We start from the raw sequence: 27,300 nt of genomic DNA, 5'->3' as shown, positions 1-27,300 counted from the left end.
AAAAAGTGTAATTGAGTAGCTGTTTTACGAATGATACAATACTGTATTTTATCAAGATCATTCATGAAGGGGACTGTCAATAATTGTGATTCATCCCTCTCAATTGATATATTACAGTTAAATTCTCTAACAATTCTTTTGGATTTGCAGATGTTGCTTCTATATGGCATTATGATTTACAGCAACTTCATGATTTATTTATACCAGTCACCTTGTCCCATTCATTGTTCTTCACACTACTAAGAGTAAACACAGTCTATTAATTTTACCTGCAAACATCTTTTAAACACGTGGTTCCTTACCTCTGCATTCTTCATTGCTTTAAGTACATTTCCTACAGTATCAGTAAAGCTGTTTCCCAAGATTCTCCCCAGTTTTTTGTACAAATATCCCAAGCATACCACTGCAGCACTAAAACAAAGCAGATCCAAACTTGTTAAGATGAATGCAACAACAGAAGAGAGGCTGAAGGACTGAAGTAATCAGCTGATCTATTTCAAATTTTTTTTTAATTCCAGAATACAAATGAATTAGTGAAAAACATCGGAGAAAAAATGAGTATTTGAAAAGTGTGGTACACACTTGCAAAGGTATTAAATACTTAAGTACCAGAATTCAAAGTACTAAACTACTCCAGTATTTGATGAAGAAACAAAAAAAACCCAAATGAAAATATGAACACATTACCTCTTCCCCTCCAAAAAACACGCTCCAAAATTAGTACTTATTTCAGGGTGCAATAAGTAATAAGTGGACTTGATATACTGTATTCTTTCAAGCACTCCAGTTAGTAAAAGCAAAAATTGTTAAGCACTGAATATTCATATACAGTATCAAAAAATATATTCTTCAGTAAGTAGTGGGTTTTTCCTTACAATGTTTTCTTAATTAAAACTTTTTCATGGTATTGACTGGTTTATAATTAGTCAAATAATTTTGATAAATATCAGCAAAATTATTCAAACAGTATATTCTACACATTTGTCTTGCTATTCAACCAGCCCCACTGAATATGTATTATTATTGCACATTCTCAAAAATATCCAAATATTATACTTCCATTACATTGGGAAACACAAAGGTCAGCAATATAGGAGTTAAAACATTCTCAGAATAACTCATTTAAACTAAGATTAACAGTCATTCCCTAATGACAAAAATACAGTAAGAAGAATTCCCATTTCTCATCTTTGGTTCTTCAAAGGCCACTTCATTACTGCTTGATTAACTTATTAGAGCAATTTACAAACTGACAGATTGGGTTTAAATTTTGTTCATGATTTGGCTGGGCATAAAAAGCACAGTGGTAATGTCGTCCAGTATGAATGCTTGTTTGATGGATGCAAGAACCTATTCTAATTAGTCTAATGTCAAGAAAGACCAAGCCTATACCCTTCAAATTTTAATTGTAGGGAGGAAGTTAACAAAAATTTCACTAAGAACTAAGCCTTCATTTAATGGCCTCATTTGCCATCTTTACTCACACAAGTAATTTTACTATCCTATCACTCACATAAATACAAGTTAAGTGAATGGGCCCCTAGGCAGGGCCAGTGCAACCCATTAGGTGATCCAGGAGGTCGCCTAGGGCACTAGCATTTAGGGGGAGGGGGGGAGGCGGCATTTTGGGTCCTTCGGCAGCGACCGCGGCAGCTGGATCTTCGGCCGCCCAGGTCGTTGTCGGCATTTAGGCGGAGGGAGCTGGGGCAGGGCGGTGAGGGGAGGGCCACTGCAGCAAGTAAAGGGAGGGGGCAGCACGCAGGGGAACTCCCTGCCCCAGCTCATCTGTGCTCCACCTCCTCCCCTGAGCACGCTGCCCCACTCTGCTTCTCTCCCTCCCAGGCTTGTGGCGCCAAACAGCTGATTGGTGCTGCAAGCCTGGGAGGCGGGAGAAGTGGAGCGGCGACAGCATGCTCGGGGAAGAGCCGGAGCAGAGGTGAGCTGGGGCGGGGAGCTGCTGTGGGAGGGCGGGCAGAACAGGGCGGGGGGGGAGCTACTGCTGGGAGGGGCCCCTCAGGAAAGGGGGGGCGGCAGAGCGCTGCCACAGGGCTTGGGGAAGGGGGCGGGGGTGCAAGGTCGAAGTTTCGCCTAGGGCACGAAACATCCTTGCACTCGCCCTGCCCCTAGGAATCAAAAGTTTCTAGCAATGTGTTGCCTACTAATTCACTGCTATTAGCAGAATTTCTCAGTGGAATATATTCAATAAAAATACTAGCTCCTCCTGTGCACAAATGCAACAACCTGGAAGAGCCATGAGTAAAGAATACATGAAGCTCCTTTGCCTGCCTCCAGTGTAGGGCTGCTTCCCTCCCCTAATTGCAGGCATTTCTTTTCTATATTTGATACTCAAGTCCAGGCAATACCAACTTTTCATGACAACCTTATTGTGAAAATCTTTCTTAAACTGTTACACTACAAGCAATAGTAAAAAGCTGTTACCTTCCAAATAAACCTGTAAATTTACAGTATATAATCTATCATATTTAGTATGCTTAATAGGTATTTTCTTCTCATTCTGTGCTGTTTTTTGTCCCTTTAACGTAACTTTCCCTCCATTTCAGTAAGTTTTAAGACTTTCCTCTCAAATTCCTCCCCAAAATTTGTACTTGGAGATGTCATCTAAAAAGCTACGTTCAATACACTTAAAGTTGCACTGCAATTCTAGCAGCAAACAAACAGCACCTAAAGCATCTGTAACAATTAATTGAGCAGCACAACATTGCTAATCATCCTTTTTTATAAGTAAGCGTGAAGTGCTAATAAAACAAAAAACAAAAACCCTACACATACAGCTGTTGGTGTCACTAAGCATAACCCTACATAACTCGGGAGGGTGGAAGGCCACAAGAGTATAGAGCCTTCCTGGTTTTAGGCCTCAGCAGACAAGAGTCCCTCCATGTCTGAACTTTAATCGACCTAAAAGGCCAGGTTAACAGCCGTTATCAGTTGCAACAGTTCTAACTGGTCTAAAGCAAAAATAATGAAGCTTGTGCACCTTTAGCAGAAGGACAAGATAACTTGCAGAAGAAAAACTTACTAACGAGCTGCTGCGGCCAAGATTACTTTTTGCACCTGCGCTTACAGAATTGCTACAGGGGGAGGAAGGAGGAGGAGGGAGGGGAAACGGGGATTGCTAGTCAGTGAGAAAAGTTCTCATGGATATAAGGAACAGACTGCTTGTTTTAGGTGTGCTTGATTTGAGTCAATCTCCCTGCACCGCTTTGAAATCTCAAATAAACTTGGTTTGCTTCTCCACTCTGGTGTGTTTATTGGCGCGGCACACCAGGCGACGGACCCCCCTGCTGTTGCTTGGCCTCAGGCAGTTATCTGCCGGCAACAGTTCTTGGCGCCCAACGTGGGGCATTGAGGCTAAAATTAGCCTTGCCTGGATCCCTTCTGGTGGTCGACGGATTGCGGTGATGACCGACGCCCAGCGCGCACCGGTGACTTCACCGGGGGCCTCGGCGGAGACGCAGTTCGACTGACCCCAGAGGGCACAACGGTGCAACGCGCTCGAGTAGTGGAGAAGCAGTTGAGGGCGACGGTGAGGAACCGGTCCCTTGGATAAGGTAGGAACAGTCCAGTGGTCTGGATTTTTGCCTGTTATGACCTGGGGACGCCCAGTGTCACCCTAGGATATGGGGCAGGGACAGAGTACAGGCAGGGCATGGTGTACACCCTTAAAATGCATTCTAGCGAATTGGGAAGTGCTTGGATCAGATCCACTAACTAAAAGCAACTAAAAAGTTCTGTATAGAGACTGGCCTCAATATCAACTAGAGGACCAGAAAGGTGGCCACCAGAAGGATCACTTAATTATAACAACGATCCTCCAATTACTCCTGTTTTGTCAGCAAATGGGTAGCTTCTGAAGCTGTTTGATTGAGAGCTCTTGTAAAAATACCCCACTGTAGCTCCAGTTCCTCCCTCTGTCTGGCAGAGTGCAAGGATCCAAAAGCAGGTTAGGGATAGTGCGGGACAAAGGAGGGACCTGTCTAGAAAGGGGAGACCCTATGTCCTAGTGCACTCATCTCCCTGTTGTAGCTAAAAAGCAAGATCAGATGCAGAATGGTACTGGGGGCCAGTGTGAATGACTGTTACCGGAAGAACGCCCAGAGTACCCTGTGAAGCAAAAGCTCGTGACCAGGACTACTCTAACGCAAGCCCGGTAACTAGTGATCTTTAGGAGGTCCGACCATGGTGGGCTGACTTGGCCTGGCATCGTCCGGTGAGGAAGCTGCCTGGGTCTAGGAGTGTGTGTACCATCTTCCCTTCCCCTTTCCTTTCCGTGTGGGCTACTGAAGTCTGATCATCTCACTGGATGCAATCAGAGTAAGCGGCGCCATCTCCGAGAGACTAGCCGACGCTCTTTGCTGAAGGGAGGTGTAGGAGGGTCGTGGCCATCCTCGTTAGCCTCTCCTGTGTGAGTACCCTGTAGGGAAAAAATCCTTAGTTTATGAGCCGCTAGCGCGGACAGGGCACCCTCCCTATGTGTGTAGTGAAAATGGGTGGGGGCAGTCTAAACATCCATCTCACCCCCTAAGGGTACCCCAGCATATTACATGTACGTACATTATGGTTCAACAACCTGCAGGTATTTAGAGAAATGGAATATTTACAACGCGTGAAAATCCATCCATCCATCTAACAATGCCCAGTAGAAGGTACTCAATCTAGATAAGATCATACATCTAAGAGGAGCGTTTAATCACCAAAAAGCCCTGACACAGGGTGAGCAAATTTGTCTATTGAGGAAAGGAACGGGTTAATTTAAAAATCATCTTGGCCTAGGGATGGAAGGGGGGGGGGGTTGCTCTGCGTTCAGGGTCAGGAATCGGCGCGGACTGTGCTTGGTGCAGGGAGGGACTGCTTTCGGCCCCAGCTGGCTGTGAAGGAAAAAATATAGACAGAGGTGAACCAAAGGCAATACAAGTACAGAACTAAGATTACATTTGCAAAGCTTAACTGATCCAGTAAGATCCAACAGTGTGCCTTAGTGACCCCGGAGCCAGTGTGGCTTGGTGACACTGAAGAAGCCACAGGCAGCCGACCTGGACTGGAATCTCTGAAGAGACGCTGCAGAAGATTCCAGGGTGCAAGAGAACAGCCCTCCAAAGAGCGGAAGCATGTTAGAAATTCTGGACAAGCTGTATACAGGATAATCTCCAGTCCACCTCTCCCCCCTTCTCTGAACATTATACACAGAAGTGGCCAGTCTGGATGTACGTGTGTGGGTATGAAAGGGGCTTGGGAATTAATGTTTCCTGAGTGATGAGGAAGGCGTTCCCAACACTTCCGTTGTTGTTTTATTATTTTATTAATGGAGCTTTAAAATACAGTTATATGTGTGTTTTCTTTATCTTCCCCCAACGATCCTGTAGTGTCAGCCTGATCACCTACACGAGGGATAGATGGTAACAGAAATTTGTCACAGTTTGGTAAGCAATTAAGAAGGGGGGGAGCCCTGCAGAATTTACACCATCTATTTGTTTTACCCTTGTTATTTTGTGTTTGCTTTGCTTGGTTACTGTTTGGTGTTATATGTTGAGAACTGCATGAGTAAAAGTAAGTCCTAATAGATAAGAAAACGCTATCGGTTCTGGTTCTGTTCTGTTTAAACCGGTTACTGTTGTTTTCCTGCTCTGTTCATTTGGGCGTTAGGAGTGTGGGCAGAACTGAACCTCTTGTTCGTATTCCTCGGAGTGGAAGCCATGTGTGCAAGAAAGTTCTGAGGTTGAATGGAGATCCTTCTGTCCCGTCCCCTGTAGCGGTCAGTGTATAGAAGTGGGAAAGTCTGGCTTAGACTGTAATTCCCTCTGCGTAATTCTCTTTTCGGTTTAGTGTCAAACAGATGAATGAGTCTCTGGGTAAACCCTCTAAGAATAGTCCTTTAAATATATGTTAGTAAATGGCCTTGCCAATGGGCCATGTGTGTTTTGTCCAGGTGGCAAGCCTCATGAAGGAGGACTCGGGTAGTCTTGTGAGTAAGAATGTTTAAAGGAAGAAACCAGGAGGGGTGGGGGCTAGTTGAGAAGCCCACCCTCCTAACTAAACTGGTAGTGGAACAAGTTGGTGCCCATGGAAGGGACGGTTCAGCAAGAAAAGCAGGATCGGGCCCAGGCAGGCAAGCAGGCAACAGAGAGAGAGAGAGAGAAAGAGATTGGAAAGCAGGTTGGAAAACTTTAAGGGTGTAGTGGAAGGAAGGAGTCAGTAAGTGTAAGCATGGAAATTTCAAATACCCAGGACTTACTTGGAATGATGATTTAAGTTGATAAAAGTGGCTGTTGGGAGACAAGCAAGTGATTTAAGGGAGAGTGAAAAGTTAACTCTGTAGTTGCTAAACGAAACAGCAGTTGAACTTTGTAAAAATGCTAAAGAAAAAAAGTTTTTGGTGTCTGTGAAATGTTTGTAAATAAATTCAGGCAAAGAAGTTATTGGATTGCAATCATTTGGTTTGGCTATGAACAATTTAGTTGAATTAGCTGAAGAATGTATACAGTGTTATGTAATTGAAAACCTGGGCTGCCTATGAAACAAATACAAGAAACTATGGGGTAATTCCTCTGTTTTGCCTGAAGCCAACAAGAGTATTTGTATATTTCAAGCGATGATTGTCTGCCTAGAAGGGTAGACCTCTGTTTTTTTTGTCTTTCAGATAATCAGAGAAAACTGATGCCAGCTGAACAGCATTCAACGTATCATGCATTTACTGGCACAACAGGAATTATGTTTTGTGTTCTATGTCCTGTCTTGTGGGTTTGTCTCGTGGCCAAAATTGTTGTGTTATATTTTCATAGGATAGTCTAGTTAAAATCAAATAGAAGGGTTAAATTAAAATGCAGATATTTGTTTTGTTCAACTTGAAATACAAAGTGTTTAGATAAATCAGGAGAATGTAATATACTAAAGTCTAATGCATTTCCTTAAGTAAGGAAAAGAAACTTTATTGGTCAAACTGTTAATTGCAAAATTGTTGTTAAAATTTGCATACTAACAGTCTTTGAAAGCAAAGACATGAAAAGTTAACCCACTCCCCATATTGTACATGGGATCTTTCTGGCTACCTCAGATTTCTAGCCAGAGGGCTGGGGATGGTGAAAGGCTATTGGACTAGAGGTTGTATTGAGTGAACTCCTCAAAGTGGGTGTGCTTGTCCTGGCTTGTTGCTCCAAAGCTCTGTAATAAGGTTATTTTAGTAAAAGGGTGTGTGTGGCATATATTAAATAATAAGACTAATTACTGTATAATGACAATGTTTATGTCTTAATTGTTGGAAAGAAGGTGTATAAGTAAAAAGTGAAAGTTTCCTTTGCAGGTTAAAAAAAGCCAAGAAGGAAAAAAGGACAAAGAACAGAATGAATTAACTGAAAAAAATAAAATAAAATAGCAAGTTCAGGCTATAGATAAGACACTGACTCCATTCAAGGACACTGCTCACAGTTAAGACTTGGCTAACAACCAGGAAAAGGAGGGCTTGAATTTGCCCACACAGCTATGAGATTTGCAAAACATTGCCAGGCACTAATAAAATGTGTTAAGTTTCTTTTCTCACAGGTAAAGAAGCGCTACCCAAAGACCCTAGCAGCCCTGCCTCTCCTTGGAACCAGGAGACAGGATTGGTGTAAAGGTCCACCAATGAAAGACTGCTCTGGCTACACCCTGGAAAGGCCCTTATTAAGTCCTGCTACCTACCAACACCACTGTGAAGTGCCAAAGACTGACTGCTTGGACCCAAGATTCTCACTGCAAAAAGACCCCTCCACATCGGGAGAATTCTCCTACTGATGATTAGCCTATTTCACCTTCTAGCTCCACTGTGCCTTCTGGACAGTAGGGAAAAAGTACAAGGATGCTGCACCACGACTGTTTTGGGAAAGAAGAAGGAACACTCAGAAATTGGCAAAGTCCAGGAATTCCTGACTAGAAAGGACATTAAGAACTGTCCCTGGTGAAAAAACAAAGAATTATACACTGGCGGGAGGACATTTATGGGACCCATGCTTGAAAATGTGGTATTGATTGGAGCTTGGGGTTTATTCTACAGGCTGCGCCCTGTGTCCTAGAGAGTGACTAATAATGTAACCCCCCTCCTATGCTATTAATGTCGATGACTTTTAAAAGTACCTGAGAATAGTTAAATAACAGGTGTATTATAGTACTACACCAAGGAAAGATGGTATTAAATATCACTGAGGCTGGGAAGGCATTGCAGTGGGATCTAGTATGTTTAGGAATTCGGGATTTCCTGAATTACCAGCTGATGGCCATTTGGAGTGATCTTAAGTACCAGACTTGGCCCACTGCCCTTACAGACGCATCAGGAGTACCATCTGATCTGTGATCATGGAGACATACTTGGACACTTCCTGGGTGGAAGTGTGGCTTCCCAGGGCTGGGTGTGCACCCTTATGGGGATGAATGCTGTACTTATGTCCCAGAAAGCGCACAGGATATTAACAAGCACATCCTGTCAGCCAAACAGGCTTTTGAACAGTGGAAGGCCTAGGAAAGGAAACCCACTATTTCTAATTCCCTCTGGGGCTGATTACTCAACCTGGGAGAAATAGGGAAAGGCATTGTTCACCTCCTGCTCACTGGTGTGGTGTTGTGTATTGTTACTCTTCTCTTGCTTGCTTGCTGTAAAGCACTTCAGCTCCCTGGAGCTTAATCACATGTTATCCTTTAAATGTGAGAACACTCAGCCAAAAGTTTGTTAAGTATTCTCAAAGGAGGGAGTTGTTGGTGTCACTAAGCATAACCCTACATAACTCGGGAGGGTGGAAGGCCACAAGAGTATAGAGCCTTCCTGGTTTTAGGCCTCAGCAGACAAGAGTCCCTCCATGTCTGAACTTTAATCGACCTAAAAGGCCAGGTGTAACAGCCGTTATCAGTTGCAACAGTTCTAACTGGTCTAAAGCAAAAATAATGAAGCTTGTGCACCTTTAGCAGAAGGACAAGATAACTTGCAGAAGAAAAACTTACTAACGAGCTGCTGCGGCCAAGATTACTTAATGCACCTGCGCTTACAGAATTGCTACAGGGGGAGGAAGGAGGAGGAGGGAGGGGAAACGGGGGATTGCTAGTCAGTGAGAAAAGTTCTCATGGATATAAAGGAACAGACTGCTTGTTTTAGGTGTGCTTGATTTGAGTCAATCTCCCTGCACCGCTTTGAAATCTCAAATAAACTTGGTTTGCTTCTCCACTCTGGTGTGTTTATTGGCGCGGCACACCAGGCGACGGACCCCCCTGCTGTTGCTTGGCCTCAGGCAGTTATCTGCCGGCAACACAGCCATTACTAAATAAAGTGAGAATTTTCAATGGTGTCTAAGGCAGTTAGGCACTCAGCTCCCATTGAAATTCAAGTGGAACTGGGCACCCAACTACCTTAGGCCCCTTTGAAAATGCTAACCTAAAACTGTCACATTCCAAATTAGTCAACTGTGTATACTTAAAATGCATTTCATTGTTTTGTTTAAGATTAATATATTATGTTTGTCTTAACTGAAACACCTATGTAATGGGGTTCATAGCGAATTAACATATTACCACCAACTACTACTGACAAAGAGAGATGCTAACTGGAGACTATGATACCATTTCATTAGGATACAAGATGCAGTCTCTCTCAATGAACACCGCTGGATTGCCCAAGGAAACCAAGGGCCACTGCAGAGCTTTTAAGGAAAGATGTTTCTAAGGTCAGAAGCTCAAAGGCTTCAGTCCTTGTTACATACGTTAGCTCAGGAGTAGACACAATATATGTGGAAATACCTATGGCCTGATGACTATGGACCCTGTGGAGCTTAAAAGTTCTACAGAGGACTTAGTCATATAATTAGTAAGGTTGCACAACAGGTCATCTCAATTAAGTAGATTCTACAGTGGTAGAGTATCCTTGCTGGGGTTAATGCATTTTCAATTCACACCTTCAGTTAATTCAGATTCATTTTCCTGAGTGTCCCCACATAGATATGCCCCAGGGTGTTTTCTTTAAAGGTATGTCTACAGAGCAGTAAGTTATCTGTGGCTGACGTGTGCTGGTCATCAGGAGCGGCTCTTGGTATTTTGCCGCCCCAAGCACAGCAGGCAGGCTGCCTTCGGCGGCTTGCCTGTGGGAGGCCCCCGGTCCCGCGGATTCGGCGGTAGCCTGAGGGAGGTCCGCCAAAGCCGCAGGACCAGCGGACCCTCCGCAAGCATGCCGCAGAAGGCAACCTGCCTGCTGCCCTCACGGCGACCAGCAAAGTGCCCCCAGTGGCTTGCCGCCCCAAGCACCCGCTTGGCGTGCTGGTGCCTGGAGCCACCCCTGCTGGTCATCTTGGGCTCGTGGGGCTCAGGCTGAGAGGCGGTGTCAGTGCTGTGTAGACTTCTGATCTTGGGCCAGAGTCCAGGCTCTATGACCCTTCGAGGTGGGAGGGTCCCAGAGCTCTGGCTCCAGCACAAACCTGGAAGTCTACACAGCAATGAAACAGCCCTGCGGCTCAAGTCAGCTGGTACAGGCTGGCCACAGATGTCTAGTTGCTGTGGCAACAGTTAACTTGGTACGTGTAACAAGGAACAAGAGTTCTAACATTGTGCTTGTCTACATTGAATTTTATCTGCTGTTAGGTTGTCCAGTTGCCTAGCTTCATTTGGTACCTCTGAGGTTCCTAACAATGCTCTCTCTATTTGCCTAACCTAAATAATCTGAAATCATGTTTATGAGAACAGCAAGCTTCTTCTGAAAAAAGGGAAAAAAAGTGAGATATTTCAAGTTGACTGTGCCTTCATGATCTATTTCTACGGCTGTATGTAGAAGGTAGAGCTGAGATTTTTATCCAAGAATTGCAAAGATAGAAATCACATTGAAGTGGCACATCAAAAGTTACAAAATAACTAAGTCATTCACCATTCCATCCTAAATGAAACATCAAAAATAAAACTGCTATGCTTCTGATATGCAGGATTGTAATTTGAATTAGCTTTCAGTGTTCATGTTAGTTTAGTCTTTACTTTTAATGCTCAGAAGTCTTTGAAGGTTGCAAGATGCGATATAAAAAGACAGTTATTCTTATTACTAGTTTGGGGGTGGTTGTTACTTACAGTTTTGTGGGCAGATAACTTGGTGAATCATCCTTGCTCCGAATTAGTTCATTGCATTTGTCAACTGTCTGGTAAACAGAGAGAGTGTCTCCAATACTATAAAGTATAGCTAGGTTCTTGGCTATGAGCCTTCGGGTAGGAGGGCCTGGTGAACTATTTAACAAAGATATTAGTTGTTCAGCCAGTTTCTTCTGTTTTTCCCTTACGTCAGCCTGGAAATGAAGTTAGTAACCAGTTAAACTAAAGCATGATCATCTTTAACTTCTCCCCTGATTGCTTTGTTTCAGCTAGTTTGACATTCTCAATGTATAAAGTCAATTTTCTTCCCGGGCTTTTCCATTGAATGGAAGACAGTCTGAAATATCTGAGCCAGTTATAGATTCTTATATCTACACTTTTCTCTAGTATTATTCCCAGGAATATTTTCAACTGCATCAGCGCAGCTGTATCCTTCTGATACAAAACTGTAATTTCTTCTTTTTGGTTGTGTGTTATTCACCACCTCTCTTTAACAAAATAAGATAATTCATAAGAGAACACACAAACAATGCACCTTTGCAGAAAAACAACTATTGAAAATGTACACTGGGAAAAAATAAAAAAAATAAAAAAGAGTTATTTAAGAGTTATTAAAGATATCAGAAATTAATGAAAACATTTTCCTCTATTAGACTATGATGTTGAGGTTAAAGGAAATCTCAATTTGTGTAGTTTCTCTTTGAAAGCATGAGAAATTGTAATTGGCAACTGTCAAAACACTTTACAATTTTCCAAAATAGTCACTCCAGTTCCTAAGTGACTAAGTGAATATTAACTAGATCAATTTACTAGTAAGCTAGATCAGCGATGTATAGACCTTTTGGCTTTGGAGCCACATGCCACATTTGGGACCCAGTACAAAGTTCTCAGGTATCCTATGTTTCTGTCAGAGATCTTTGAGTTTAACCTAGTCTTAGACAAAGTATATATCATATGGGCATTCCCATCTCAGCTAAAACACACAAGACAATACTGAGCCAAGTAGCCAGAGTGGGCAGAATCCCACCCCAACTCTTCCATCGTTCAATAAGAAGGGGAACCCACAGAGGAAATAAGCTGAAGGAGTTACAGAGAGCCACAAAATAATTATGCCATGATGTGCTGACATTCTGATGCAAGGACATGAAGCAACAATCACATCACCACATTGTGGTTATTTCTCTAATTACTTTTATTGATGAAGAGACTCTCCAGCTCAAGGATTACCACCACTGATCTACTGCCTAAACAGTAGCAGGAGTAGTGTTTATTCTATCACATGGCCACTAAACAGACTTTTCTGTGTATGTACAGGAGATAAAACAGAAAAGCAGCAGCTCTCACACTGTTTTGATTTTTAAAAAAAACACTACAGATATACAAAGAAGACAAAAAGGCTGCTCATTTAAACCTTTAAGGCTGTCTAAAAAATTATTTAGCAAACCTGTAAAATATGAAATCTTGTGAAATAATTTTTTCACCAGATTCAAAGAGCTGTTTTACTAGAAGAGGACATAAATTCTCAGCAATTTTTTAAAAAGTTGTATTTGCTTGAAATTCAGTAAGAACACTATGTAGAAGATCTAAAATATTATCATCATCATCCAAGTGTATCTTTAAAATTAACCCTAGCTATAAAACACCTAGTATAAGGAGTAAGGAATACGGAGAAAAATAGTTATCTCTAAGGAATGTTACTTCTTTCCAATTATATTATACTTACCCTGCTAGTCACTGGTAAAAGTTTTTCCAGAAATCTCAACCATTCAAAAATGAACTCTGCCTTCTGAAATTCACCAAGCTGGTTATATGCCTCTTCATTAAGCAGTAAACTGTGAGCCAACTCCATTCCTTGAAATCTTTCTCCTCAAAGACTACAGATTAAGACACCCAGAGCTGTAGCTAATCAGGGTTCTCCTCATCAGTCTTGAGTGACTGAATCAGAAGCTGAACTCCTAAAAAAGAGAAATCATACCATATTTCAATCTTAGCTTACTGATATTAACACTAATTTTCAGAGTAAAAGAGTAACCAATGCACATGGATACACACATGATTAAATATTTTATTTGACTGCACTTGGTGATATTTATGCTCATGGAAGTGAGAGACTGATAATACTAATTTAACATGCTGATTAAAGCCAGATATAGTACAGAATATGCCAGGTAAGCTTGCTCACAAAGCTATCTGTTCACCTACAATTATATTTTGAAATTCCTTGTTGAGCATCTACAGAAAAATGATGGTCACTCATGCCCAATGCTGACAAATTTTGTAATCTATAGTAAAGTTCATTGATCAAGCACTAAAAAATCATGGGATAAAAACAAATCAAGTCATGTTAATTTATGCCCTGTCTGTATATAAACCCCATTTCACATAAAGGCCTAGTGCATTACTCTACTAACATATCTATCCACAATATATAGGGACTTAATTTTAATCTTAAAGAAACTTCTGAGATTTTTTTTTAATTCCTGTTAATTAATATTACAATTTATTTTTACAAGTTAATAAATAAGAAATGAATTCAATACAAATTGCAACAAGATTCTTTGCTGCACCAGTCCTTCAAAAACTACATTTTGGGTCTAACATCCCACCACCCACAACATAATTAAAAACAAATGTAATAAAAACCTATTCTAAATATATACTTATTATCCGATAGGAATGTCACATAGCAATAATATATGATTTAGTAAGAAATTTTGTATCTATCACAAACAAAAATATTCTTTGAGCCAGTGTCATATCTGAAACTCCAAAACAAATTATCCTTTCCAGAGGTCATTAAGACTGTTGAACATGCATTTTTTTTTCTGTGCAGCAGCAATACTGTATTGTAAAATGATACATAAAGTAGCAAATGGGTAGCACAAAGCAGTGCTAAATAATTTAGTGCTCAGCTTGTCGTATGCACAGTGGCAGGTTATCTTTATTGCCCTCAACACATTTTGCACACCTCTTACTCCTAAGGAAATTAGTCATATGTCATTTATTATAATGAACTATCATTTGAAATAAATCTGAAATACCAGGCAGCTTGACAATGCACTACACTAGAAATTTAAATATTTCTTTTGGCTGTCAGTGGCTAATTATATATATATATAAATTGCTTATGTACATGTACTTTCACAGCTTGCTAGCATTCTTACTTTGTAAGCAGAGTATCCATATAAGTTAATTTTATTCACTTTAATCCTCTAGCTCATGTAAGTTAGAGAAAAAAGGAAACTTTTCATTCCATATTTGGGCAAAGTTTCTTCTTTGTTACAGTGTGGAAATACTACACACTGTCTTTGCACAATCTCCTTAATGCTCATGCAATGCATGTTTCTAGCTCAACTTTTCTAAATCACCTACCACAGTCAATTCCAAGTTATCTTAAAAGATGATTATAAGCTGCAGTTTTTTGCTAACCAAAAGGATCTCAAATTCAAAATTTCTAGTGTCCTTTGCTTTGCAAAATCTGGCATCCCAAAAGAAGAATCCCATGTATAAAAAGTTGTAAAAATACAAAAAATATTAAGTTAAAGAGTAGCTTATTTTTATATATTAAATATATGAATAAAATGTATTTTGAAAAAAATCTCTCTTTAAGGGAATAAAAAAGTAGATTTTTCTATCTGGGACTTCTTATCAAATGCAGCATTACTCTGCAATGGAAATCCAGTCTCTCCAACTTCGAGTCGGTTTGGATGAAGGATAGCAAGAACCCGACTACTCAGCAATAAAATATGAAATCCAGTGCATATGAAGATCAAGAAATACTGCCCTACTTATGGAAAACAACAACAAAAACCTAACTTCAGAAGTTCTGACCATTACTTCTGGTTTCTATCTCAGGGCACCTACCAAAAGTCACAATACTGACACAAAATATTCAAATGATCTATGCACTATTTCTTTGTATTCCACCTAAAATTTAATAAATTTCACTACAGTAGTTTATAACACAATCTCTTTTCTCTGTTTAGATTGTATTCAACTGTTAAATTGTTTTTAAACAAAAAAAATAAGGTGGGAGGTGGAGGTGGGAACCACAGCTGAAGTAATATGCTGGCTATGATTCTAGAAGGATACACTCTTTGATTTCTTCATGGGACTTACAAAAATAAACCCATACACAAGAAATATGCATCTACACATAAAAAGTATTACAAATTCATATGATTATTTCAAAATCTTCAAACTGGTTTAATGTGCTAATGATAAAAGGAAAGAGGAACTGAAGTATGAATCAACAGAGAGGGTAATTAGCAAAGATGACTCAGGGTTTTCTGAAGCATCTGTGAACAATATCATGGACTCAGACACAAAAGATCAGGATGAGTGGATCTTTCCAGAATCTTGCTCTCCAAGGATAATTCTAATACTGAAATGAATGAATTAATACTGTTTTAAAGCCAATAGGGTGGGAGACTTTTCACATTTTTCAGACACCAATGTTTTCCTTTTGTAATCAAAACTTCTGACACAATACATCCTGCAAGCTTTCCAATACTTTTTTTTGGGGTGAATACGAGCAGGTTCCCCTCACCTTAGTGTATCTACGACACCCTTCCTACAGACACCTCTAGTGTGCCTGCCACAACCCACCCACTTATTCTGAACCTTTACAGCCTCTGGCAACTACACTAACTTGAAAAAGAAATCAGAAGAGGGTACCAATCTACAGCTTTCTAAGCAAGGAGAATAGTCAGGAAATGTAATGTCTACTGCAACATGCGGGTGCCAGAGTCAGAAAGGAGCATAGATACAAAAATCATGGACGGAGCAATGACAGTCCACTGTGAGATGTCAACATATTGTGTAAGGAAAAGGTGCATCCTAATATTATTAATTATTTTTAGTGTAGTCACGCTCAAAAGTGCTAGCCACTTTCCAAATGAAGGAAGAAACACCTCAATCCTACAGAGTGTACAATATAAATTCCTACATGAAACGGGCTCGGGCAGTGAAAGCACTGAAATAAGGCACCTCACTTTCAAAAAAGACCAAGTCCTTGACATGAATTAACTATGGTTTAACCGAGAGCCATGAGGAAGTTTGGTAGAAGGATGTGATTTATTAGATTGTGTGGCAAGTGTGTGTCCACATATGACACAGGTATACCTTTATGGCATTTCCTTAAGGTTGGGGAGTATCAAGGCTGTGATTTTTCTCAACCTGCAATTTAAAAATTCTAAAAAAAAAAAACCACTGAGAAAAGAAAAATAAAGATTTTATTAAATGAAACAAGCTGCATATTATGCAATTCACTTTGAAAGCATATTTATTCTTGAAACAAAAAAGGTACATGCAGGCCAAAGGAAAAAAGCTGGTTATTCTGTAAATAAAGACATAATAATTGAGTCCCCCAAACCAGTTAGGTCTACTGACCTCATGTATTTGCTCCTAAATAACCATCTACATTTACCAACTTAGGGCCTGGGCTTGCAACTGGATCTATGCAGACAGCTCTTCAACTCCTCAAGTCAATGGGGTTCCTTAAGTTATTTTAAAGAGCATTTTTAAAAACATCACTTTTGAGGATACACTATTTGAAAGTTGTGGTATCCTAAATAAGAATCTTTAGTAGTTAGATAAAAAATAAATAAACAAACAATAAATCAAGTCAGCAGGATCCAACCAGAAAATGTTGCTGAAAAACCAAAAGAAAAACTCATAAAATATATCTTGCAAACAGCTCTAGATCACAGTGTCATTCTAAAGACTTTCCTTCTACCATGAGCTGTCAAGTTAATTTTATAGTTAATAACATCCTTGCAGAATCATGAAGATTTACTAACCAAGGCAGAAAATATACCTACCCATCATTCATTACCATAGCAAAGATGTTAATGCAAAGATACTTTTCTTGTCAACATGGCAAGCAGAATTTTGCAAGGCTGAGTCAGAATATATTCCCAGAAGAAAAGTTCCTAGTGAATGGGCACCAGATTTATAAATTCCACAATAATTTCAATGTGCAGAGTTTACAGCATCAAATAAAAAAAAAAAAGCCAACAATAGTTGAGTTTCCAAAACCGAATATCTTACATCAGCAAAGTGAAATACATAACTTGTTTACATATAAAGAAAAAACAACTGGTAAACTGGGGTCTGAGACATTTGGAGAACTTACCTTTAGCAACTGACTGCTAAACAAGAACATCAGAATATTATTCATGCCATGGTTTGACTAAGCCACAGATAAGGTAAAATTCAAGACAGGGCAGATAATGAGTCTCAACTTTGGACTTCCATCTGTGGTGGCAAACCCACTCGTGCTTTAAAAACATACCCATGCTGAAAAAAAAAACCCAACCCAGATCTACCATAGATTACTGTCTTCCTCCAGATGTGACTGTGTAACAAAGATAGCTGACATTAATGAACCACAATTTTTAATTACTAAGCAACAATGGCCATTTTATTATTTTTTTTCACAGATGTTTCATTTGTTTTGAGCAGAAAAAAACAACAACTATCCCTACCCATCTCCCATACTAAAATATTGAGATTTTAATCATGGCCCACTACTCCAAGAGTGATCACTGATTAATAATGGGAACTAGTAGACAGTGATTATTTTACAGTTTTTACAAATTTCCTTTCAGACCTGCAGGTTTTCTACTTATGAATAAAAAACAACATTTGATCACTCATTGCTGCCTTTCTCTGCGATGCTGACACTAATGACTTTTCATATTCAAGTAAGATTTGGGTGCCTAAACATTACATTCAGATACAGATCTAGTAAATCATTATCAACTGCCTCTCCTTAGTAGTGAAAATTCAAAGCAAAATGTAAGAGCTGCAGTTTCTCACTCATAATAAATATTACCCTACACATTATTTTCAGACAAAATAATATTGAATATTAAGTTCTTAAACATTTATGCAATAAATTTGGTATAAAAATAAATATTCAATCAATAAACTGATGGACTCTCCCCTACATGCCTACTCCACATTCCAGATGCAATGAAAAATGGATGCTAACCTGAAACTAATCATATACTCTGTAAATTAGACAATTAAAATCAACCTAGCCAGGCTACCAATAAACAAACAACCCTCCAAAATCAAACCGCCACTCAAATTATCTAATAGCAAGTATCTGTTCATCAGTGCAAGATATTGGGGAAGTCCAAAGTAGCAATATTTTAATTAGTTTGCAGTAACATTTTTCTTCTTAAAGCTTTAGGTTCTCTAACATTAATCTAAGAAATGTAACCACTATAGTGGGTCTTCCGATCTCTGGCGTTTAGTCTGAGGTCATTAACAATTCTAATCAATTTTATTCCTGCAGGGTTGTTGTAAAAGTTGAATCGGATGATCGTTATGTTTTAGCCAACTGCACAAGACTATCAATACTCAAGCCTAATTTAAGCACTTAAACATACCTATCTATAAAGTCTTCTAAACAGAAACACTGCTTCTATGTGACTTATCAAGTTTTTTCATTAATATAAAAATTGGGTGGAGTGTGTTTGTACTCATCTTATGGGTCAAAATATGTGCTAACACAATGGACAATTTCGTTGACGTTGCATGACTGTTAACTGACAGTAGATGCTGTGCCAATTTTTTTAACCATAATAATAATAACAGGAGATATACCAATCTCCTAGAACTGGAAGGGACTTGAAAGGTCATGGAGTCCAGTCCCCTTGCCTTCACTAGCAGGACCAATTTTTTTGCCCTGATCCCTAAGTGGCCCCCTCAAGGATTGAACTCACAACCCTGAGTTTAGCAGGCCAATGCTCTAACCACTGAGCTACCCTCCCCCTCAAACTAAATGCATTAAAGCATCTATCCTAATTTTAGTCTCAAACATTATCTTTCAGACCAAAACCAAAACACATTCAGAGTCCAATCATGCCCTCTCTGAACATACCAAACTCCTGCAGACTTCAAAGGGAGATTAGATTGCACAAGGAATGCAGGACTGCATCCTTGGGTAAACCAAGACTGTGACATAATATAATATAAAGAGGATTCAATCAGTTTAAATATTTAACAAAGGCTAGAATTCTAACACATCAATAAGAAGTAGTAAGAAGTCAATGTTGCTGATTTAAATGACAGATACAACATCCTAGCTGCTAAAACAATTGGAAATTTAAACATGGATAATACTGCATTCAAGCAGACATATCCCAATGCTATACAAATTTTTGATGAGTCTAAACAAAGTCAAAGCAAACTCAGGTTGCTCAAAATGGTATAACAAAAATTACCCACCTATGTACACAAAAAGCATTCAAGACAAAAAAAATCTGATTAAACACTAGCAATAAAGTAAAGCAAAACTAAAAAAAGAATGACTGCAAGGAAAACTCTAAATATTTAGTTTTTATCCCAATGACTTCTCTTTCCTTAATATCATGTGGGAGGTGTCAATGTCATCAGCATTATGCTTTCTAACCAGTAATGCTGTGCCTTTTCTCTGTAGACAAAACCTTAAAATTCTCACTGTACAGAACCACAAAATGTAATTACAGACTGCAGCTGCTATGGCTAGATATGCATTGGCCCGTCTAAGTATGGTCTGTTTTCAGAGCTTTGCGATTCATTCTTGCTCTCTCATTTTATGGCTAAATGGGTAAATTTAATGTATGCTTCCACTCGATCAAAAAAATATAAGAAACTAGATTAAATGTTTATCAAATGTTAATATTTGGAATATTTCAGCATCAGGAGAAAAATCAAAACAGTATGAAATCAATTTTAAAGAAAAAGTCATCTATATGGATTCTGAACATTTTTAAACATATCAGAGGCACCATATACTGAAAAAAATTAACTCTTTTATGCTTTGTGTTGCTGAGCAGATACCCCATAAGACTTTGAAAAGGCTCTGATTTTGCAAATACTCACACGTATGCTTGATTTCATGCATGAGTAGTACTATGGTCATATGCATGAAGTTAAACACACATGGAACTGTTTGCAGGATCAGGATCCAAGATTCTCAAATACTATACTTCTACCAAAATCATTCAGGACATCACACTTCTAAGTTAAAGGTGCAGTATTCTAGGCTCCATCTGTATTGGGATATGATTGTTTCTCAGCAACTGGTCTGTGGACCAGCCATGGTCCTTGAGATTTCCCTGACACAGTTTACCTATTGAGTTTCAGGGTCCCTGACACAGTTAAAGAAGGCAGCAAGCTGGTCCCTGGTATCAAAAAGGTTGAGAAACATGATATACTGTCCAGCAATGGACTCCTCATAGATGCGGTCAATGGGACTCTGCAAGGTCCTGTTCTATCACATCACAATGCAGGATTAGGACCGTAGTCAGTACTACGTGTCACTTGATTCTCTAGAAACTGAAAATAACTGCTTGATAAAGAAGATTCTAGAACAGCTCAAAGCAGATGTAACTGTACACAGATTTCAAATGTTGGCACAATAAACTAGCCAATTATCCAAATATTTTATTGGCCCTAAAGCAAATATTTAATTTAGAATTCAAACATAAGTATACAAAATATCTCTAGACTTAACATTGTAGCAATGAATTAACACAGTTCTCTTTCTTTTCTTTGAGATTTAACTATTAATTAATAAATTAAAAACTGGAACAATCTGGCTTCAACATTTCTACACAACATATTTCTGAAGTGATTAAATACAATTCATTATAAAATACTTAAACATGACATATAACAGAAGAAAGACAAATATCTCCTGACTGTTTATATCTATCTTTATGAAAACGGCAAGACAATTTTTGCCACAGGGTCAGCATTTACAACCTAAAAGATCTAAATAACCAAAAGCATTTTAACCCCCATTAAAAATAAAATCCAAGCAAATTTAAAGAAACATTTAAAAACAAAACAGCTTTATATTATAGAAACATCAAAAGAAAGCAAGTATCTTTAAATCTACATTTTGACACTTCCTAATCCCTTCCTGCACATCACAACCCTATTACCTGCCCCCCACAACCAATCTCATCACTGTAACCTTGACTACACTAGGATTTTAGGATTTTCCCCTCTTCTCCAAAATTCATACTATCACCAAACAGATAGAGCTCCACAAACTGAAGAAATATTAGGAGCCCTTGTACAGACAAAACTCTGGCATCACTTAGACCTGCCCTGGGCAAGACTGGACACGGTTTCCAATATGCCAACAGCTGCAGGAGCCTTGTCTATACTAGCACTTCCAATGTTGCTACCCAAGACAAAACACACACTCCCAAACCCTAGCATACTCACAGCATGGGGTCGTTTGTCTTCTGCAGCGCCTGTTGTCTTTAACAGCCTACTGTTTACTCTACATTCCATTTCAATGTCAGTTAAAAACCTATTCTTTTTTGCTAATACCTCTTTCCTTCTCTAGCCCTCTGTATTACTTACCCATACAAAGCATTTTAGGATTCAGTACACATGAAAGTAAGAATAGAAAATAAAGTGGCACGGTCTCTCTCCTGAAATGACACTTCTATCTTCCCCCCTTTAGTGAAACTAATCCAGAAAAAGCTCAGAAACCCCAGGAAACGATCCAGCAAAGAATCAGATTTTTTTCATTTTCTTTCTGCTCTGTGGTTAGAATTACACACATACAGAGATGACAATCTATCAAGCCAGTCTAAGCAGTCTTATCAGCAGCAACTACAAGGGGAAGAGAAGTTAGGTTTATTTCTTTCTGCTTTTTGCTATTGATCAATAAATATGGTTATTGACATGATGGACCATCAGACTACCTAGGTTCTTTTGTGCAGAGCAGCAAGGCTCTGGGCACATAAATTCCCAATCCCAGCAAGACAGACACTTTTCCCAAAGAAATACATAAGCCAGCTCTGCCATTCTTGTCCCTTTCTCTGACATGGGTGTGGAGGTCGAGCATGACCTCACCTCCTCTATTTATCACCCCCTGAGCTTGGAAAGAAAGAGTAGGTAAAAGGTATAGAAAAAGCTCCTAGACCCTCTTCATTGCCCTCACCTTTATAGAGGTTCCTGACAGGATCTGATCTCTCTTTGAAGTCCAGAAATTCTTCTACCTTTCTGGGCCAAGGAAACCTGGCAGGAGTTCAACATGCTTTTTTAGCCTCACCTCACCCCTCCAGAGCAAGAACCACCAGCTGCATCTCACAACAGGTCCCACCCTCTTCAACTCCAACCCCAGCCCATGAGGGTGGGGGTGGGGGTGGGGGGCAGAGTTCCTGCCCCTTCAGCCACCCATACCAAATGCACAGGTGCAGGCACAACTCCTACCCTCTTCTACCTCCTATCCCCCCCATGCCCCAGCCTGTGGTGGGTGGGGGCTAGCAGAGCTACTGCCCACTTCAGCCCCCCATACCTCAGCCTGGATGGGAGGAGCTGGCAGAGTTCCTGCTCCCTTCAGACCCCCCATACTCCAGCCGGGGGGAGGGGATCGCAGAGCTCCTGCGTTCAGCCCCCCATACCCCAGCCTAGGGGGGAGGGGCTGGCAGAGCTCCCCCCGGGTCGGGTTACCTGGCCCGCACGGAGCTAGCCGGCGAATCTCCCGTTCCGGATCGGCAAGGCGAGTGCTACTGGGAAAAGCCGCTGCTCTGGCCGGCTTCCTCCAGCACCGGAGCTGACACTAACCCAGGGGCCGAGCTGCCGCAGCCGCCCCGGGCTGCAGGGAGGCGGGAGGGAGGCGCGGCTCAGGGCCGTGCAATCGGGTCTGGAGCCATCGACCGGTCGCTGTGGCAGGCGCGGCCTCACTGCTCCGCGGCAGCGCCTGGCGGGGGGAAGCTGCCGGGGCTCCGCCCCCTCCCCGGCAGAGGGCTCAGCGCTGCGCCGGGCTGCAGCCATCGCCTGCCGGCGGCCGCGGGCCTTGGCATCATCCCCGCTGGACCCCTGCAGTGTAGCACCCCGGCCACAGGCCTCCGCACGGCCCCAGCCCGGCCCCATGAAAGCGGGGACTGCCCTGGGGTGGAAGTGTGCGAGTCCTGCCGCCGCCCTGCTGAGGCGTGGCCCGATCCCCGGGGCTAAGGCTCTGGTACCATGAGGCTGCCATAGTTAGAAGTCAGTAGCTGCTTTAAAAATACAATGTCACTTTAATTTTACTTTGGTGAGTTTTAACCCGCCCGATCCTTCTGTTATGGGGCGGAGACAGTCCTACTGTCTAATACACTGTCTAATGCACCTGGTGTACAACGGGTTGTTTAAAAGAGGAGGTTTTGTAGTAGAAGTGGTGGTATTGGGACAGAATTGTATTTGGTATGGCTGGGACCACTGGGGTAGAGACACACAGCAGTTTGCTTAAGGGAGTGACAGGAGGTCTCTGTACAGGTTCCATTTTACAAGCGCCTCTGAGATGCAGCTACTTTGGGGATGGAGAGTGCCCTACAACTGGCACATAGCAGACTACAAATAGTGTAGGGAAAAGAACAAACACGGCCTTGTTGTCAGGGTCTTATTGAAAACCCCTCATATATTAATTACTTGATACTCAACTTAGCTACCTCAAAATGCTGAAGACTTCACGTTTCAGAGTAGTAGCCGTGTTAGTTTGTATCCACAAAAAGAATAGGAGTACTTGTGGCACCTGCCGCTACAGCTCACTTCCCGGATGCATGTAGTGGAAAATACAGAAGGAAGATATATAAACACACAGGGAACATGAAACAATGGGTGTTACCATACACATTATAAGGAGAATGATCAGTTAAGGTGAGCTGTTGTCAGCAGGAGAGAAAAATAACTGTTTGTAGTTGTAATGAAAATGGCCCATTTCCAGCACTTGACAAGAAAATATAAGGAACTGGGGGGGGGACGGGGGGGGGGGAGAAGATAAGCATGGGGAAATAGTTTTACTTTGTGTAATGGCCCATCCACTCCCAGTCTTTATTAAAACCTAATTTAATGGTGTCCAATTTGCAAATTAATTCCAATTCAGCAATCTCTCATTGGAGTCTGTTTTTTAAGTTTTTTTCTTGTAATATTGTGACTTTTAGGTCTGTAATTGAGTAGCCAGGGAGGTTGAAGTGTTCTCCAATTGGAGAATACTACGTAAAAGAATAAATGGACACAAATCGGACATCAAGAATTATAACATTCATAAACCAGTTGGAGAATTACTGTGATAAATTAGATTTGACACTGCAGTTACATTAGAGTACCTCTAGTTGTGGAAAAGGGAGTGTTAGCTGCCACAGGTATTTGACAATCAGTTAGCACTAGTTTAAGGTTTGGAAGTATACAGTCAGTGCTGTTGTCAGAGAAGTGTCCCATAGCATATGGCAATGTATACATGGCATAAGTGTGAGATCAAGGTGGCCAATGTGCCAAAGGTCATTCAGAGATTTAAATAACTGGGGTTCCCAAATCCTGCAGAATGGTGCCTATGTGCTCATTCTGTTTCTCACAATAAACTAAGAGTGCATTAACAGAAAAGGGTACTACTCAGTGGAATACTGTTGCAGATTTCTGGAGTTGTACACAGAGTCGCCAGGCAAAGTAGATGATGCCAGAAGTTTTAAGAAATCTGGACTTCTAAGGAGTAGGCGAGGGAACTCTATTTCTAGCATTGCTTTCTCTATTTCCACTTGATGTGACCTCGCCTATCATATTTTGCAGTTGGTAATGAAACAATTTCCAGATTACACAAACCTGTTCTAAGCAGGTGAAGACAGGGTCATAGTGAAATGTGTTTCTGCAAGACTGTTTGAAAAATAGAGATAGGTCTATTAACCCCAATCCAAGTTCAGTGCCTAATGTAACTTTTATAATATTTGCCTATTGCATAATGTATGTGAAAGCAAAGATAAAGTCTTCCACAACCAGCAAGGGAAGGGAGCTGCAGCACTTGGAGCAGCCTAAGGACAGAAAGAAAACTATTGCATCTGAGGACATTATTCACGTTAGCACACTATGGTCTGTGCATTGCTCAGTTTAGAAAGTGTTTTGTGAGCACATTTTCAAATTAAGTCATAAGGACATGATTTGGAATTATTGGATGAAATTCAGTGGCCTATGTTAGATTGCAGGCCAGATCAGATGATCCGAATGGATCTGGCTTTATAATCTATGAAAGGGAAGTGGAGAATTACTAAATATTACCTTTGGGGAAACTAAGGGTACGTCTTCACTACCCGCCGTATCGGCGGGTAGCAATCGATTGCTCGGGGATTGATATATCCCACGCCGTGAGGACGGTGAGTAATTTGATCTTAGATACTTTGACTTCAGCTACGTTATTCACGTAGCTGAAGTTGCATATCTAAGATCGATTTTCCCCCGTAATGTAGACCAGCCCTAAGATATAGCACCTCAGTACAGAAAAGCATTACTCGGGTTTTTGTCTAGGCACAGAATAAGAGTTGTTTAAAATGGTGTAGTGATATCTGTTTGAAAGGAATATATTAATGGCAGAGAAACAGGCACATCTGGATTTGAAAAAAATCAATGTATTTGTCACTTTATATTAAGTCAACTTGCCACGTACTACCTGGGGCAAAGTGTTCTGCAGCGTATGCAGAGCACTCATATCGGGGACGATTCATAGTTTTTACCTGCACACACTGCAAGCAGGACTGAACAATGAGCTCGCACTGACTGCGGCTAATGTCAGGCTTTTGGTTAGAAAAGCTAGATAACAGGCCGTACAATTTTGTGGGTGGTAAGTGTCCCCATTCTTCTTGGAGCCAGCGCAACAGCGGGTCTGCCTGTATGGCGGGATTTGCCATATGAACTTGGGAGACCTCTCTAATTCTTTGATCAAGACTGGAATGCAGGGGGTTAGAGTCTGGTCAATGGGAGGGACAGTGCGTAACGAACCAAGGGTGAGAGAATTTACGAATTAGGGCAAAAATTTGGTCCCACAATTTAACAAAAGCTGAGGGAGAAGCTTGCTCAATTAAAATGTCTAAACAAAATTGAGACTCGATACCTAAAACAACTTGCTTGTTGGCAGAGTGGGCATTAGCAACATGTTGGGCAGCTAAAAGAACGCCCTGCACCTTGCATTCTTGTGCAGAGCAAGAGGGGGACAGCAACTGCACATTAAAGTGATTACATGTGGAACAAAGAACTCCTGCCCTAGGGGATGGTGAGGTGCCCCCGTCAGACACAACCCAGGGATCATATTTTACTTCAATGCATAACGGTTGGTGAAGAGGGGGGGCTAAGATGTTATCGCTGGGAGTTAGGGTCCATGCCTGCCAAGCTACCTCAGCCTGGAAACATAGAAGCTGCCAGGTGCAAGTAGTGCCATGAAACTCGGGTGGAGGGGTACTTGTAAGCCATGGGATTAAATGAACACATGGTCCAGACAGGGTACCTGGGATAGGGAGCTGGGACCAGTGACGTGCACTGGATGCAGCCAGTAGCATTTTTCCCACTAGACCATAGTTGTACTGGGGTCCAGACAGGCGATGGGCCCAATTGTAAATAGCATTACCATGTTGCAGTACAGTGAATCCTACATGGTGTTTTGTAATAAACAAATTAATGTTGAGGGGTTCTTGGGAATTAAAACGGGCGAGGTGGGGGTTAGAGGCGAACCAGCCAGCTAGTTTCTCTAAGCTTTGTTGTGCTGATGCGTTCCATACTTCTCGGGAGCGTTTAGAAGAGAGAGAGCTTTGTAGGATTTCTAGGTTAAAAATTAGCTGTGCCGGGATATATTGGCGGTGATAATTAATGAGACCTAATAGCTGCTGAAGCTCTCGTTTATTTTGTGGAGGGGCTTCTGTCCAAGGATCTAATACACTGGCTGGGGCTTGGGTGTGAGTGGTGGGAGTGAATTGGAGTCCCAAGAATGAGAATTGCTGGCTGGCCTGCAGGTGGCTCTTTGTTTTGTTAATTTGCCACCCATCTGCTTCTAATGCATCAATTATCATTTGTGTGGTACTTTGAACTGCTTGTGGATTGGGCCCACAAATGACAATGTCATCTACATAGGTTAGCACATACACATCCTGTAGGGGTTTTACCTTTTGTAATGTGATATTGAGATGGGATGATGCAAGTGCAGGAGAATTACAGAACCCCTGTGGGCAAACTTTCCATTTATATTGGACGCCCTCAAAAGCAAAGTTTAAGATTCCTTGTGTGTCTTGGAGTGGGATTTGGTAAAACATATCTTTTAAATCAAGAGTACATGCCCACTGATTACTTGCATCGCTAAGTTGCTGCTGTATTTCGGGAATGGTGGCAGAGCTGGAAAATGCGATAGGCTTTACACGGCTGTTAGCTTGTCTGTAATCAATGACAAGGCGA

The 27,300-nt window shown here is 41.1% G+C and overlaps 1 protein-coding gene across 1 annotated transcript in view; it reads right to left on the bottom strand.

Moving 5' to 3' along the window:
- Nucleotides 1-22,764, bottom strand: part of HEATR5A (HEAT repeat containing 5A) — a 129,102-nt gene extending 106,338 nt beyond the window's left edge. Inside the window, 4 exon segments of the mRNA XM_030559337.1 lie at nucleotides 303-411; nucleotides 11,080-11,291; nucleotides 12,821-13,052; nucleotides 22,570-22,764. Of these exon segments, the coding sequence (XP_030415197.1) occupies nucleotides 303-411; nucleotides 11,080-11,291; nucleotides 12,821-12,946 (447 nt within the window). The 5' untranslated portion in view covers nucleotides 12,947-13,052; nucleotides 22,570-22,764.
- Between the last annotated feature and the right edge of the window lie 4,536 nt (nucleotides 22,765-27,300).

This window comes from Gopherus evgoodei, chromosome 4 (genome assembly GCF_007399415.2).
Source record: "Gopherus evgoodei ecotype Sinaloan lineage chromosome 4, rGopEvg1_v1.p, whole genome shotgun sequence".
Classification (NCBI taxonomy): Eukaryota; Metazoa; Chordata; order Testudines; family Testudinidae; genus Gopherus; species Gopherus evgoodei.
Note: the sequence above shows the minus strand (reverse complement) of the source record. Positions and strands in the feature narration are given on the sequence as shown.